This window comes from Oncorhynchus mykiss, chromosome 9, assembly GCF_057628025.1.
Source record: "Oncorhynchus mykiss isolate SJ-2025 chromosome 9, ASM5762802v1, whole genome shotgun sequence".
NCBI lineage: Eukaryota > Metazoa > Chordata > Actinopteri > Salmoniformes > Salmonidae > Oncorhynchus > Oncorhynchus mykiss.
Window position 1 is genome coordinate 64738300 of NC_143030.1, and position 16308 is coordinate 64754607.

General features: G+C 43.0%; 1 protein-coding gene across 2 annotated transcripts in view; it reads left to right on the forward strand.

Annotated features, from left to right (window-relative positions):
- Window positions 1-16308, forward strand: part of LOC110532541 (spermatogenesis-associated serine-rich protein 2) — a 53874-nt gene that overhangs the window by 30384 nt on the left and 7182 nt on the right. For both annotated transcript variants that reach the window (XM_090185011.1, XM_036988545.2), the window contains exons 3-7: window positions 674-753; window positions 12846-12954; window positions 13095-13144; window positions 15622-15865; window positions 16006-16191. In XM_090185011.1, coding sequence (XP_090041137.1) covers window positions 674-753; window positions 12846-12954; window positions 13095-13144; window positions 15622-15865; window positions 16006-16191 — 669 coding nt within the window. The remainder of the gene's footprint in view (window positions 1-673; window positions 754-12845; window positions 12955-13094; window positions 13145-15621; window positions 15866-16005; window positions 16192-16308) is intronic.

Below are 16308 nucleotides of genomic sequence, written 5' to 3' on the forward strand. Positions count from 1 at the left end.
CTGCAAAACTGTCCTCTGGCATTCTTTGCTCATGCCACATGTCTTTGGGTTGCAGCAACCCATCTGTTTCTCATCTCATTGAGCTTATTTTGTTTAGGGCGGTATTCTTATCCGTCTGATGCGTAAACCCCTGCTTTGCTGACTCATTCTGTTTCTAGAACTGTACATCCGTTATAACCGGTTCAAATTCAATGCAGATCTCAGATCATTTTGGGCCAGTCCAGATGCTAAGATTTCTTAAGACAAGTTTCATTTCTCTAGGGTTAGTTATTTTTGGTCCTATCCTAAATAAAGCCCATAGAAGTGATGTAAAATCTTTAGGCCTAGTCCTCAAGCACCTTATTAAAAAAGTTGTAAAACAAGTGCATATTTTACTTAAGAGGTCATCAAGCAAGCATCTTCTCATTATTCACCCAGTAAGGAAATGTCCAAGTCCTCCTGTCGTCTGTTCCATATGATTTATGACAATCCCTGTGTTCTTGGTGGTTGACTTTCAACACAAATACCTTTGATTGTACAGGAATGACTAGGTATGAGGAGATCTTTGTTTGAACAAATGATGTGCTTATGCATTTACAATTTGTTTGGCAAATAGACCTAGGTCCAGCAAAAAAACTGAGATTCCAAATCCACATTTATTTTTTCAAGCAATCTTTTCTCTCTTTCCCCTCAGATACTTCTGGTATGGTGTTTGACACTAACTTGAGAATGGTTATGTCCCAGGGAGGGACATTTGAGAGAATGAAGGAGAAGGTAAGGACTGAAAAGGATCATACACCAAAAGATTTCTCTCCTAGGTTTGAATACAATTCCAGTTTTGTTAGGATGGGCCTCTTTTTATATCTGTTGTGTAAATTTAACAGTAAAAAATATTGAGATTTATAAACATGGCGCATACCATATACATGCATGTTTTCCATTATAAAGACTTCCTAAAACTTGGTGTGTATGAACTAGGATTATAGCCTCGCCTGAAAAATGGCATCATTCACTATGGTGACAATAACACCCTTTATTTGTTGTATAATTTGGAACTATTTGAATTAGTCTATGGAAGTTTCTAAAAATAAAAAGCAATGCTCAATTTTATCCCAATTGTAGGTGTGGGTGGAATGTTTTGATATTTTGCCATGACTTGTTCTATTTAAATACGCATGCTGACTATAGCGAGTGCCATACACTGTCCTTGCATTCTGCAAGATTAATGATATATTCAAAACAATTTAAAAGTAAATGCTACAGCCTAGTGTTTCCTCTGGAGAAAACAAAAATGCAGTGGGGGGGAAAGGATGTAAAGGTTATTTTAACATATTGATCCATGCATATAGCCTATGTATGATCCATATTATCAGGTATGCAATAAGCATTATCACCTGTAGCCCAATTAATGCAGCATAGTGGCTAGAAATAAATAAATTGGGTAAATTGCCTAGATCCCAAATGTAGTAGTTTAACTAGTTAGTATCCTATTTATTAATTTGATGTCCTATAAAACTTGCATAAACACAGTAAATAGAATGTAGGTCTGTCTACCTGTTAGGGTCACTTGGGTAACACGGCCTCTGCCTGTACTTCTCACAGAAACCACTTTGTCACAATCCCCCAAACACTTTCCCTGGTTGCCACTTCTCTTGCTCAACAAAAAATGTAATCTGCCCCATCACTCCCCAAAAATTATTTTGAGCTAGGGTGGCTTTTTAAAAAAAAATTTTTTTTTACCCCAAGTTACCCTACAATTGACCCATGTTACATTTAGCCCTACTCTTCCCTATGCACTCAGGGAAAATTGGGTAACCTGCTTAATTATGAAACTGCTAAAAACTCTTGGTTTAAAATGGTGCAGGTCACACATATATTTAGGAGAAAATCTGAGATCGCTCTCTTTTCAGTGGTGTAAAAATACTAAGCAATTGTTTTGCAGTATCTGTACTTTTGTATTTATACTTGACAACAACATTCCTAAAGAAAATAATGTAGTTTTCACTCCATACAATTTTCCCTGACACCCAAATGTACTTGTTACATTTTGAATGCTTAGCAGGACAGGAAAATGATCCAATTCACACACTTATCAAGAGAATATCCCTGGTCATCCCTACTGCCTCTGATCTGGCGGACTCACTAAACACATGCTTTGTTTTGAAAATTATGTCTGAGTGTTGTAGTGTGCCCAGGCTAATAAATAAACAAGAAAATGGCGCCGTCTAGTTTGCTTAATGTAACTTTTGATACTTAAGTATATTTAAAACCAAATACTTTTAGACTTTTACTCCAGTAGTATTTTACTGGATGACGTGACTTTTACTTGAGTCATTTTCTATTAAGGTATCGTATTACTTTAACTCAAGTATGACAATTGGGAACTTTTTCCACCACTGCCTCGTAACAAAGGCCATTAAAACTGCTGTTTTCCCAGTGATTACAATAATTGTTGTGCATTGACTGCTTGTCAAAATGCATGTTTCCTATAGTGCTCTTAAATTGAAGGAATATTTTAGGAATATAATTGAGGAATATCTATCTCGCATAGAACACACAACAACAAGCCAACTAGGTAAATATTCTGAACAAAAATATAAACGCAACATGTAAAGTATTGGTTTCATGAGCTGAAATAAGATGCTAGAAATGTCCCATGCAAACAAAGTTGTGCACAAATTTGTTTACGTCCCTGTCAGTGAGCATTTCTCCTTGGCAAGATATCCATCCACCTGACAGGTATGGCATATCAAGAAGCTGATTAAACAGCATGATCAATACACAGGTGCACCTTGTGTTTGTGACAATAAAATGCCACAAATGTGCTGTTTTGTCACAACACAATGCCACAGATGTCTTCAGTTTTGAGGGAGCAGGCATTTGGCATGCTGACTGCAGGCAGAGCCGGGCGGCCCTATATGCTCACTACGCAAGTTGCATAGGGCCCCGCAAATTACGCAAGGGCCCCGCCTCCCCCCATGTCAAAGCGGGTGTCAATGTTTACAACTTGGATGAGAGGATGAAGCGGAACTATCCTTCTGGTCACGAAAAGAGAAAGAAAGAAAAAACACCATAAGAGTGAATTGCGGGAACAGCAATCAGGTAAACCTGTTTTCTCCTCTCCAAGTTTGATGTCGGCAAATAAGAGTAACGTTAAGTTGATGTGCTAGCTTGCAGTGCATCTCTTTAGTCTGTCTTGCTAACCTAACTGGGCAGTGCATCTCTTGTTCTGTCTGTCTTGCTTGCTCTCCAGCCACTTCCAGAGCTGTGTTCTGTGAATTTGTGCCTGACAAAAGTGAGTGAAATACAACTATTTATTACGTATGATAAATGACAACAGTGTTTATAAACTGCAGCTCGGAAAAGATAACCACGTTGCGCGTGAACATGCACGAAATGAAACTTGCGCTTTCTGGAAAGCGCAAGTTTCCAGTCCAGACAAAAAATGAGTGTGATGGCACTCCTTATAGGCGCATGTCATTTTAAAACAAGACAATGATTATCTAGTCTCACAGTCAAGATTTAGTTACAACTCTGGACTAATGCAAGATGGAAAGCAATGGATTGACATTGACTATTGATTTATATATTGAATTTTAAATGTTGATTAGCTGAGCAAACTGGGTAATATGGATGCACATCTCTCAGTAAATAATAACCATCAACTATTCAGCCAAGCCATAGTATTGTATATTGGAAAATGTATAAATGGAAATCTGGGGGAGCCAGTTGGAATGGGCTTGATGCAGCTGATAAAATGTAATAATATTGTTATCGATAATTTACAGGTGCTATGCTTAAGTTTGTCAGTAGAGGAGATGCTGGATCATCAGCCAGTTCAAGCACTAACTCAGTTGATCCACATCCAGCCTCAGCAAGTACTAACACAGACCCAGTACTGGCAGCTTCAGCAAGTACTAACACAGACCCAGTACTGGCAGCTTCAGCAAGTACTAACACAGGCCCAGTAAGTACTGACACAGACCCAGTACAGCTGGCTTCGGCAAATACTAACACAGACCCAGGTGAAGTACAGGCAGCCTCAGCCAGTACTAGCACAACCAGAGGTGTACAGCCAGCACCAGATACAAGCAACTCGGACCCTAATAGAATAGTTGCTGCTCCACCAAATGACCCAGCAGATTGGGGCCAATCTTAAGACTTTATGAGGACTGAGTTAGTGGGCAGAGGTCCATTCCAACCAGGACTGGATTTTTCGTACTGTAAAGACAAGTCTAGAAGAGGTTTCCATTCAGGCATATTACAGAGACAGCTGTCAAATGGGGGAAAGATTACCAGGAGCTGGCTTTCATACTCAATCAAAAACAACGCTGTGTATTTTTTTTTGCTGTAAGCTCTTTTCAACAAAATAATAAAGGAAGGTGTGAATGACTGGTCAAATATCAACGGCATTCTGAAACACCATGAGGGTAGTCCTGAACACGAACAATATGATTAAGTGGAGAGAACTTGATCTGCGCCCAAGTCGGTGACAGACTCTTGACCAGATACCAATTACCATTTGAGGCTGAAGGAAAGGAATTGCGGGATGTCCTTACACATTTAATAAGTACCACCCAGTCTCTGGCTGAAAGAAACCTCGCAGTCAGGGGTTCATCAGACAAACTCTTCCAACCAGATAATGGAAACTTCCTAAAAGAGGTTGAATTACTGGTCAAATTTGACCCCGCTATGGAAAATCATCTCAGCAAAATTAAAGATGAAGAAACACATGCTCATTACCTTGGGAGGCACACACAGAATGAGCTGATACAGATTGTGAGTGACAAGATTCTGGAAGTAATAGTGAATCAAGTAAGAGACTCAAAGTACTTCTCCATTATCTTGGACTGTACACCTGACATTAGTCACCAGGAGCAAATGTCCATTATTCTGAGAAGTGTAGCTTTAAAGGGAAAGCCAGAGATCAAGGAGCACTTCCTTGGCTTTGTGAATGAAGCCGATTGTAACCTCAATCTGTCCACTGTCGTTTTAGATAAGCTGAATGAGCTCAAGATTCCATTTGAAGATTGCAGAGGACAAGCTTATGATAATGGGGCCAACATGAAGGGCAAGCACCAAGGAGTACAAGCCAGACTGCTGAAAAAAAATCCCAGAGCTGTGTTTGTCTCATGTGGAGCACCTACTCTAAACCTTGTCATTGCAGATGCTGCCAAATCTTTAAAAGATACAGTTGGGTTTTTTGGGCATGTGCAAAAGCTCTTCACCTTCTTTTCAGCTGCCACACAAAGATGGATTGTTTTGAAGAAACACGTGAACATAACCGTGAGGTCATGGAGTGACACAAGATGGGAGAGTAGGCTCCAAACTGTTCATGCAATCAGGTATCAGGCTTCTGAGGTTCGGGAGGCATTACTGGAAGCCAGACCGACGATCAACGATCCTGTGGCCAAAGTGGAGGCAGAAGCACTTACAGAGGAAGTTGGGTACTACGGCTTCTTGATTTGCTGTGTCGTATGGTGTGAGATACTGACAAGACAAACAAGGTGAACAAGCTCCTCCAATCCACCTCAATGCAGTTGAATATCGCAGTGAATTTAATCTCAAATGCAAAGGCCTCCCTCACTACATACGGGGAAACTGGATGGTCTGAGCCCAGACAACAGCCAAAAGTGTTGTGAAGAAATCCATGTGGAGGCTGATCTGAAAGAGAAAAGACTGAGAAACAGCAGGAGGCATTTCATCTTTGCATGTCCTAATGAACCAGTGACTGATGCACTGAAAAACCTTGAAGTCAACTACTTTAACATTGTGGTCGACTCTGCTGTGATATCCATGGATGAGAGATTTGAAACACTCAACCAGGTGAAAACCAAATATGGAGTGCTGCACTGCCTCTCAGATGTCCAGGGAGTATTTTAAAGGCCCACTGCATGGAAGTTGAAAACACTCTAACCTTCAGAGAGTACGGTGACATCAGTGGAATGAATCTGGAACACAAGATTCAGAATTGACCTGATCTGCCATCAGATGACTGCCTTTTTGAGCTGCTTTCCTTTCTCTGTGAGAAAAACCTGGAGGAACTCTTTCCTAACCTTTGGATAGCACTAAGAATTGCAGTCGCCCTACCAGTAGCATCGGCAGAGAGGAGATTTTCAAAATGAAAGCGCATCAAAAGCTTCCTGAGGTCTTTCATGTCATAGGAACGTTTGAGTGGTCTGGCCATCATGAGTATAAATCATGAGCGTTTAAGTGGTCTGGCCATCATGAGTATAAATCATGAGCGTTTGAGTGGTCTGGCCATCATGAGTATAAATCATGAGCGTTTGAGTGGTCTGGCCATCATGAGTATAAATCATGAGCGTTTGAGTGGTCTGGCCATCATGAGTATAAATCATGAGCGTTTAAGTGGTCTGGCCATCATGAGTATAAATCATGAGCGTTTGAGTGGTCTGGCCATCATGAGTATAAATCATGAGCGTTTGAGTGGTCTGGCCATCATGAGTATAAATCATGAGCGTTTAAGTGGTCTGGCCATCATGAGTATAAATCATGAGCGTTTGAGTGGTCTGGCCATCATGAGTATAAATCATGAGCGTTTGAGTGGTCTGGCCATCATGAGTATAAATCATGAGCGTTTGAGTGGTCTGGCCATCATGAGTATAAATCATGAGCGTTTGAGTGGTCTGGCCATCATGAGTATAAATCATGAGCGTTTGAGTGGTCTGGCCATCATGAGTATAAATCATGAGCGTTTGAGTGGTCTGGCCATCATGAGTATAAATCATGAGCGTTTGAGTGGTCTGGCCATCATGAGTATAAATCATGAGCGTTTGAGTGGTCTGGCCATCATGAGTATAAATCATGAGCGTTTGAGTGGTCTGGCCATCATGAGTATAAATCATGAGCGTTTAAGTGGTCTGGCCATCATGAGTATAAATCATGAGCGTTTGAGTGGTCTGGCCATCATGAGTATAAATCATGAGTGTTTGAGTGGTCTGGCCATCATGAGTATAAATCATGAGCGTTTGAGTGGTCTGGCCATCATGAGTATAAATCATGAGCGTTTAAGTGGTCTGGCCATCATGAGTATAAATCATGAGCGTTTAAGTGGTCTGGCCATCATGAGTATAAATCATGACGTGGGGAAACGTGTCCTATGATGACGACATTGATGATTTTGCCTCAGTGCAGAAGAGGAATATTTTGATGGTAATATTTAAATTCAAATGTTTGCACACTTAGTAACATTTTAAGATTGTATTTGATTGGTCGACTTCATGGCTAATTGGAGAGCTGACCCCGCCCCCTCGTCAGGACGCAGCTGTCTCCAATGCCTTCTGAAGCTATATAAAAGCCAGTGTTCTGTTCAGAAGAGAGATCATTGCTGGGAGGTCATTGCTGAGAGAAAGATCACTGCTGAGAGTGATTGCTGAGTGATTGCTGAGTGTTATAGCATATGTTGGTTGTTTCTCAGAAAGAGATTTGGTATGTACTATGTAAGTTGTTGCTGAGGGAGCTGATTGGTTATGTCTTGTGTGTCAATAGGATGCCGTTTTTTGATTATTGAAATTGTTTGTGTTATTCTGTTTAATTTGTTCCCAGGGGGGAAGGGGAAGGCACCAAGAGAGTGCTTAGGCATATACCCGTAGTATAGTCACTGTCTAGGCACACTAGGTAAGACCTGGGCGGACCACCCCCTGTATTTTGGTTAGGGCACCAGGTGGTGCTTTGTTAGGTAAGTAGTGGGTAGGCAGGTATGGTAGGAGAGGGGGCTTTAATATTTACTTTCTTTGCTTTGGTGCCGTCCAGCCCCTTTTCCCCAAAATTACCGTGTGACGGAATAAATTCCTTGTAAATGGTACAATTCTCTGACTTTTGTCATCCTTACTCGCACCTACAGTCCATACCCCTTTCACTTCACGGAGAGTTGAGTAGCAGGGTTTTGCGTCCCCTCTTCATAGAGGCGTGTGTAACAGCAGTAATATCTAATAAGTCATCTAACAATTTCACAACTACCTTACACACAAGTGTAAAGGAAGGAATAAGAATATGTACATTATAACGTTTATTCAGTATGTTTGCAGCAGCCACTCAAACAGCCATCACTAACATTAACAGTGATGGCCTTGTGATAGAAGCTCTTTTCAGTCTCTCGGTCCCAGCTTTGATGCACCTGTACTAACCTCGTCTTCTGGATGATAGCGGGGTGAACAAGCAGTGGCTTGGGTGGTTGTCCTTGATTCTTTTTTTGGCCTTTCCGTGACATCGGGTGGTGTAGGTGTTCTGGAGGGCAGGTAGTTTGCCCCGGTGATGCATTGTGCAGACCTCACTACCCTCTGGAGAGCCTTGCGGTTGTGGGCGGGACATTTGCCGTACCAGGCGGTGATACAGCCCAACAGGATGCTCTCGATTGTGCATCTAAAAGTTTGAGTGTTTTTGGTGACAAGCCAAATTTCTCCTGAGGTTGAAGTGGCGCTGTTGCGCCTTCTACCATTCTGTCTGTGTGGGTGAACCATTTCAGTTTGTCCGTGATGTGTACGCCGAGGAACTTAAAACTTTCCACCTTCTCTACTACTGTCCCGTCAATGTGGATAGGGGGGTGCTCCCTCTGCTGTTTCCTGAAGTCCACGATCATCTCTTTTGTTTTGTTGACGTTGAGTGTGAGGTTATTTTCCTGATACCACACTCCGAGGGCCCTCACCTCCTCCCTGTAGGCCGTCTCGTCGTTGGTAATCCATTGTAGTGTCGTCTGCAGACTTGATGATTGAGTTGGAGGCGTGCATGGCCACGCAGTCATGGGGGAGTACAGGAGAGGGCTGAGAACGCACCCTTGTGGGGCCCCAGTGTTGAGGATCAGCAGGGTGGAGATGTTGTTTTCTACCCTCACCACCTGGGGGCAGCCCGTAAGAATGTCCAGGACCCAGTTTCACAGGGTGGGGTCGAGACCCAGTGTCTCGAGCTTAATGACAAGTTTGGAGGGTACTATGGCGTTAAATGCTGAGCAGTATGTACGGACCTCCACACCTGGCTTCTTCACCTGTGGGATCATCTGAGACCAGCCATCCAGACATCTGATGAAACTGAGGAGTATTTCTGTCTGTAATAAAGACCTTTTTGTGGGGGAAAACTCATTCTGATTGGCTGGGCCTATGGCCTTTCAGGTACCCCCTGCTCAGTCATGTGAAATCCATAGATTAGGGCCTAAATTAATTAATTTCAATTGACTGATTTCCTTATGAACTGTAACTCAGTAAAATTGTTGCATTTATATTTTAGTTCACTATAGATACTGTTCTACTATGGGGTTGTCAATTTTTTCTATTCATTACTTGTTTTGTTTGCAGAGGAAAAGTACATGTCGACTGTTATAGCATCTTCAAAGTTCGTCTCGACAGAAATATTGTTTGATATTTTTGTGGCAGTGCCACAGTTAAATGACTGCAGCGGACACATACAGCCCACACATCTATGCAAAAGACAAATTGTTGTTGAATATTTTATCAATAATAGAAACACAATCTCCTGCCTTGGTATAGATACTTAAGCACTCTGTGCTCCTATCGAACAGCAATATTATAGTCTACCCATATTGTCAAATATTTTGCATACGCTACCAGTGTAATTGTTTGCAGTAACTTATGCTTTATTTGTCGAAGGAATGTGATGGCCATTGTTTTTTCTTTCAGAAACTAATTGTTGTTGACCTGTCAGCAGAATGTTTGAACATGTTTTGCATCAACTTTTTCCCACAACCTAAAATATGCGGTACTGCCTGTGAATTCTAAAACATAGTCTAGGCTATTAAAAAAAAAATTGTGCAGTACTTCAATATAAAATATCATCTGTCTGTTTAATTAGACTGTGTAGCCTATATAAACCACACTGCCTATGTGCTCGCATACAGAATTTTTTTAAATGCATGTAGCCTATTTTTATGTATTTTTTTCAACATTATTTAACCAGGTAGGCTAGGTGAGAACAAGTTCTCATTTACAACTGCGACTTGGCCAAGATAAAGCAAAGCAGTGCGACACAAACAACAACACAGAGTTACACATGGAATAAACAAAAACACAGTCAATAATACAATAGAAAAGTCTATATACAGTGTGTGCAAATGAGGTAGGTAGGCAAAAAATAGGCCATAGTGGCGAAATAATTACAATATAGCAATTAAACACTGGAGTGAGAGATGTGCAGAAGATGAGTGTGCAAGTAGAGGGATGCAAAGGAGCAAAATAAATATAGTATGGGGATGGGCTATTTACAGATATTCCATCTGTAAATAGCCCATAAACTGCTCTGACAGCTGGTGCTTAAAGTTAGTGAGGGAGATATGAAGCTTCAGTGACTTTTGCAGTTCGGTCCAGTCATTGGCAGCAGAGAACTGGAAGGAAAGGTGGCCAAAGGAGGAATTGGCTTTGGGGGTGACCAGTGAAATATACCTGCTGGAGTGCGTGCTACGGGTGGGTGCTGCTATGGTGACCAGTGAGCTAAGGCGTGACTTATAGATGAACTGGAGCCAGTGGGTTTGGGGACGAATATGAAGCGAGGGCCAGCCAATGAGAGCATACAGGTCGCAGTGGTGGGTAGTATATGGGGCTTTGGTGACAAAACGGATGGCACTGTGATAGATTGTATCTAATTTGCTGAGTAGAGTGTTGGAGGCTATTTTGTAGCTGACATCGCTGAAGTCAAGGATCGATAGGATAGTCAGTTTTACGAGGGTATGTTTGGCAGCATGAGTGAAAGATGCTTTGTTGCGAAATAGGAAGCCGATTCTAGATTTAATTTTGGATTGTAGATGCTTAATGTGAGTCTGGAAGGAGAGTTTACAGTCTAACCAGACATATTCTAAGTCAGAACCGTCCAGAGTAGTGATGCTGGCCGGGCAGGCAGGTGTGGGCAGCGATCGGTTGAAGAGCATGCATTTAGTTTTACTTGCATTTAAAAGCAGTTGGAGGCCACAGAAGGAGAGTTGTAATGGCATTGAAGCTTGTCTGGAGGTTAGTTAACTCCGTGTCCAAAGAAGGGCCAGAAGTATACAGGATGGTGTCGTCTGCATGGAGGTGGATCAGAGAATCACCAGCAGCAAGAGCGAGATAATTGTTGTATACAGAGAGAATTTGGCCTGACAATTGAACCCTGTGGCACCCCTATAGAGACTGCTCGAAGTCCAGACAACAGGCCCTCCGATTTGATACACTGAACACTGTCTGAGAAGTAGTTGGTGAACCAGGCGAGGCAGTCATTTGAGAAATCAAGGCTGTTGAGTCTGCCGATAAGATTGTGGTGATTGACAGAGTTGAAAGCCTTGGCCAGGTCGATGGATACAGCTGTGCAGTATTGTCCCTTATCGATAGCGGTTATGATATCGTTTAGGACCTTGAGCGTGGCTGAAGTGCACCCATTACCAGCTCGGAAACCAGATTGCATAGTGGAGAAGGTACGGTGGGATTCGAAATGGTCGGTGATCTGTTTTGTTAACTTGGCTTATGAAGACCTTAGAAAGGCAGGGTAGGATAGATATAGGTCTGTAGCAGTTTGGGTCTAAAGTGTCTCCCCCTTTGAAGAGGGGGATGACCGCGACAGCTTTCCAATCTTTGGGGATCTCAGACGATACGAAAGAGAGGTTGAACAGGCTAGTAATAGGTGTTGCAACAATTTCGCAGATAATTTAAGAAAGAGAGGGTCCAGATTGTCTTGCTCGGCTGATTTGTAGGGGTCCAGATTTTGCCGCTCTTTCAGAACATCCAGAACATCAGCTATCTGGATTTGGGTGAAAGAGAAATGGGGGAGGCTTGCGCAAGTTGCTGTAGGGAGTGCAGGGCTGTTGACCGGGGTAGGGGTAGCCAGGTGGAAAGCATGGTCCAGCTGTAGAGAAATGCTTATTGAAGTTCTAAATTATCGTGGATTTATTGGTGGTGACAGTGTTTCCTAGCCTCAATGCAGTTGGCAGCTGGGAGGAGGTGCTCTTATTCTCCATGGACTTTAGTGTCCCAGAACTTTTTGAAGTTTGTGCTACAGGATGCAATTTTCTGTTTGAAAAAGCTAGTCTTTGCTTTCCAAACTGCCTGTGTATATTGGTTCCTAACTTCCCTGAAAAGTTGCATATCGCAGGGGCTATTCGATGCTAATGCAGTAGGCCACAGGATGTTTTTGTGCTGGTCAAGGGCAGTCAGGTCTGGAGTGAACCAAGGGCTATATCTGTTTCTGGTTCTACATTTTTTTGAAAGGGGCATGCTTATTTAAGATGATGTGGAAAGCACTTTGAAAGAATAACCAGGCATCCTCTACTGATGGAATGAGGTCAATATCCTTCCAGGATACCCAGGCCAGGTCGATTAGAAGTGATGATTTGACAGTGATGAGGGGTGGTTGTTTGACCTCAGACCCATTACGGACGCAGGCAGTGATCGCTGAGATCCTGGTTGAAGACAGCAGAGGTGTATTTGGAGGGCAGGTTGGTTAGGATATCTATGAGGGTAGATCTATTTACTGTCGTTTAATTGGACCTAGATGTGTATGGTAATTTGATATAGGCCTATAGGCCTATGGCTACTTCGGAAATATGAATCCATCACGGACAGAAAAGGTGAGGAATTTATTCTTCCTATAAAATGGGAAATAAATTCTTAAGTCTAATTATTTTACTTGGAATACAACCACTAGTTATAGTGTGTACGTATGGTCTAAAGTTTGCACAAAATTAAGCACATTATCACGACAAGTTCAGATTTTATAAATGCCAACTTCTGTGTAAACTGGCGCACACATGTTGTATGGTATGTTGTAAAAACGCAACATTTAGAAATGAGGCCCCAGGGCTTTGGGATATGTATCACTATGCTAAATATTTTCCTTAATTTGCCAGATCATTCTCTTATTCGTTCTCTTCACAGATTAGTGCCGTCAGGGCCGTTGTTCCCAACAAAAGCAACAATGAGATAGTTCTGGTGTTGCAGCACTTTGAGAACTGCGTTGATAAGGCCGTCCAGGCTTTCCTAGAAGGTATGGGAATGCCATAGTGATCTTTTTTTTTCATGAGTATTTAAACCTTGATAATCTGCAACATTGTCTGCATGTCAATGCAGGCTGTTATGGAAAGAGAGCATTCTTCTTAACTCACAATTACTTAATTTTCCCTTCAGGTAGTGCCATTGATATCTTGAAGGAGTGGAATGTAACTGGTAAAAAGAAGGTAACCTTAACTTTGTCCTTCAGGGTATTGCATTCTGTATGAAAGGGCCACGAGTATGAATGAAATGTATTATGTGTCATGACATTTTAAGTATGGCCTGTCCCTCACAGGATTATGAGACAACACTTTTTAAAAACAAGTTCAAAGGCTATACCAATCCAGACTTTGAGCAAAAAAACACTTACTTTAAATCCACTTAACTTTGAACTGTAAATGCTAGTCATAGGAAATGTATGTTTAGTTTATTTGGATAGCGATGAGTAAAAATACATTGAACAAACAATCATTGGCTGCATTTCACTATAGATTTTCTAGCTCACACAAATTTTCAACATCTGTCCCAGATAATCTGTTTTCTCCCATTTAATTTCTCCCAGATAATCTCCCATTTTGCTTTGAAGTCAGCAGCTCAAGCTGAACATATCTGGTGTCTGTCATGAGGACCTACATTCTGCTCAACCATGGCTAAACTCAGCAACAACAAAAAATGTCCCTTTTTCAGGATCCTGTCTTTCAAAGATAATTCGTAAAAATCCAAATAACTTCACAGATCTTCATTGTAAAGAGTTTAAACACGGTTTCCCATGCTTGTTCAATAAACCATAAACAAGTAATGAACATGCACCTGTGGAACGGTCGTTAAGACACTAACAGCTTACAGATGTTAGGTAATTAAGGTCACAGTTATAAAAACAGGACACTAGAGGTATTTCTTGTTTTCTTTTCTTTTTTGAATTGTCTCCCCAATTTCTTGGTATGCAATTGTTAGTAGTTACTATCTTGTCTCATCGCTACAACATTATGGGCTCGTACGTGCTCGTGAGAGATGAAGGTCAAAAGTCATGCGTCCTCCGAAACACAACCCAACCAAGCCGCACTGCTTCTTAACACAGCGCGCATCCAACCCGCACCAGTGTGTTGGAGGAAACACTGTGCACCTGGCGACCTGGTTAGCGTCCACTGCGCCCGGCCCACCACAGGAGTCGCTGGTGCGCGATGAGACAAGGATATCCCTACCGGCCTAACCCGGACGACGCTAGGCCAATTGTCCGTCGCCCCATGGACCTCCCGGACCCAGAGTCTCTGGTGGCACAGCTAGCACTGCGATGCAGTGCCCTAGACCACTGCACCACCCGGGAGGCCACACTAGAGGCATTTCTACTGACTTTGAAAAACACCAAAAGAAAGATGCCCAGGGTCCCTGCTCATCTGCGTGAACGTGCCTTAGGCATGCTGCAAGGAGGCATGAGGACTGCAGATGTGGCCAGGGCAATAAATTTCATTGTCCGTACTGCGAGACGCCTGAGACAGCGCTACAGGGAGACAGGACGGACATTTGATCGTCCTCGCAGTTGCAGACCACGAGTAACAACACCTGCACAGGATCGGTACATTCAAACATCACACCTGTGGAACAGGTACAGGATGGCAACAACTGCCTGGGTTACACCAGGAACACACAATTCCTCTCTCAGTGCTCAGACTGTCCGTAATAGGCTGAGGGAGGCTGGACTGAGGGCTTGTAGGCCTGTTGTAAGGCAGGTCCTCGCCAGACATCACCGGCAACAACTTCGCCTATGGGCATAAACCCACCGTCGCTGGACCAGACAGGACTGGCAAAAAGTGCTCTTCACTGACGAGTTGCGGTTTGTTCTCACCAGAGCTGATGGTCGGATTTGCGTTTATCGTCGAAGGAATGAGCGTTACACCGAGGCCTGTACTCTGGAGTGGGATCCATTTGGAGGTGGAGGGTCTGTCATGGTCTGGGGCGGTGTGTCACAGCAGCATCGGACTGAGCTTGTCATTGCAGGCAATCTCAATGCTGTGCGTTACAGGGAAGACATGCTCCTCCCTCATGTGGTACCCTTCCTGCAGGCTCATCCTGACATGACCCTCCAGCATGACAATGCCGCCAGCCATACTGCTCGTTCTGTGCGTGATTTCCTGCAAGACAGGAATGTCAGTGTTTCGCCATGGCCAGCGAAGAGCCCGGATCTCAATCCCATTGAGCACGTCTGGGACCTGTTGGATCGGAGGATTAGGGCTAGGGCCATTCCCCCCCAGAAATGTCCGGGAACTTGCAGGTGCCTTGGTGGAGGAGTGGGGTAACATCTCACAGCAAGAACTGGCAAATCTGGTGCAGTCCATGAGGAGGAGATGCACTGCTGTACTTAATGCAGCTGGTGGCCACACCAGATACTGACTGTTACTTTTGATTTTGACCCCCTCTTTGTTCAGGGACACATTATTACATTTCTGTTAGTTACATGTCTGTGGAACCTGTTCAGTTTATGTCTCAGTTGAATCTTGTGTTCATACAAATATTTAAACATGTTAATAAGTTTACTGAAAATAAACACAGTTAAGTGAGAGGATGTTTCTTTTTTGCTGAGCATATATGCTTGTTATGTATGAACTCCAAAATATGTAAGGTTTTATTGTAGTGGTTAGTCTGACTTTGATTCTACAACATCCAGCCCAAGAAGAAAAAGAAGCCCAAGCCCCAGCCACAGCCTCCGGGAGAGGAGCCTGCTCCAGCCGAAACCACACAGCCTTCGGAGACTGAGAGTACAGAAGCAGTGAATGGGTTCCATGCCAATGGCTCTGTGTTGGACGGAGACTCATTAGACTCTCTGAGTGAGCAGTTGGATTCTGCCTTCTTGGATGCAGCTGAGCTCGCAGCTGAGCTCGAATCTGAGCCTGCCACGTCGGACATTACAGGTATTGCTATAGAGCAGTCTTTATTTTATCCGTCGGTCAAACTTTGGTTTGTTGAGACTATACTTTTGATAATCTTCTGTAGTTGAAGCCAACGCCTACCCATCGGAAAATATCACACTACAGTGTCTTTCTCCTTAAAGGTGTGGAAGCAGACTCTTTTTGTAGTGGCCCAAGCACCACCCCTCATCATGCTCAAGGAGGAAGGAATCACCAGCCTCCCCGTGGCAACAAGTTCCGTCCCAGAACCAACTCCCAGCAATCATCCACTTCCTCTGTGCTCACCACTGATGAAAGCCAACAGGGATTTTCTGGAGCCAGGAAGATTGGTTAGTGCCAAATGTGCTTTATTTCCTTATTGTTGATACAGAATATTGTCAAATCCATGGGTTTCCTGCAGTCCGATGGTAGATTAGTAGTCCCAGGTACCTAAGCTGTGTATTATC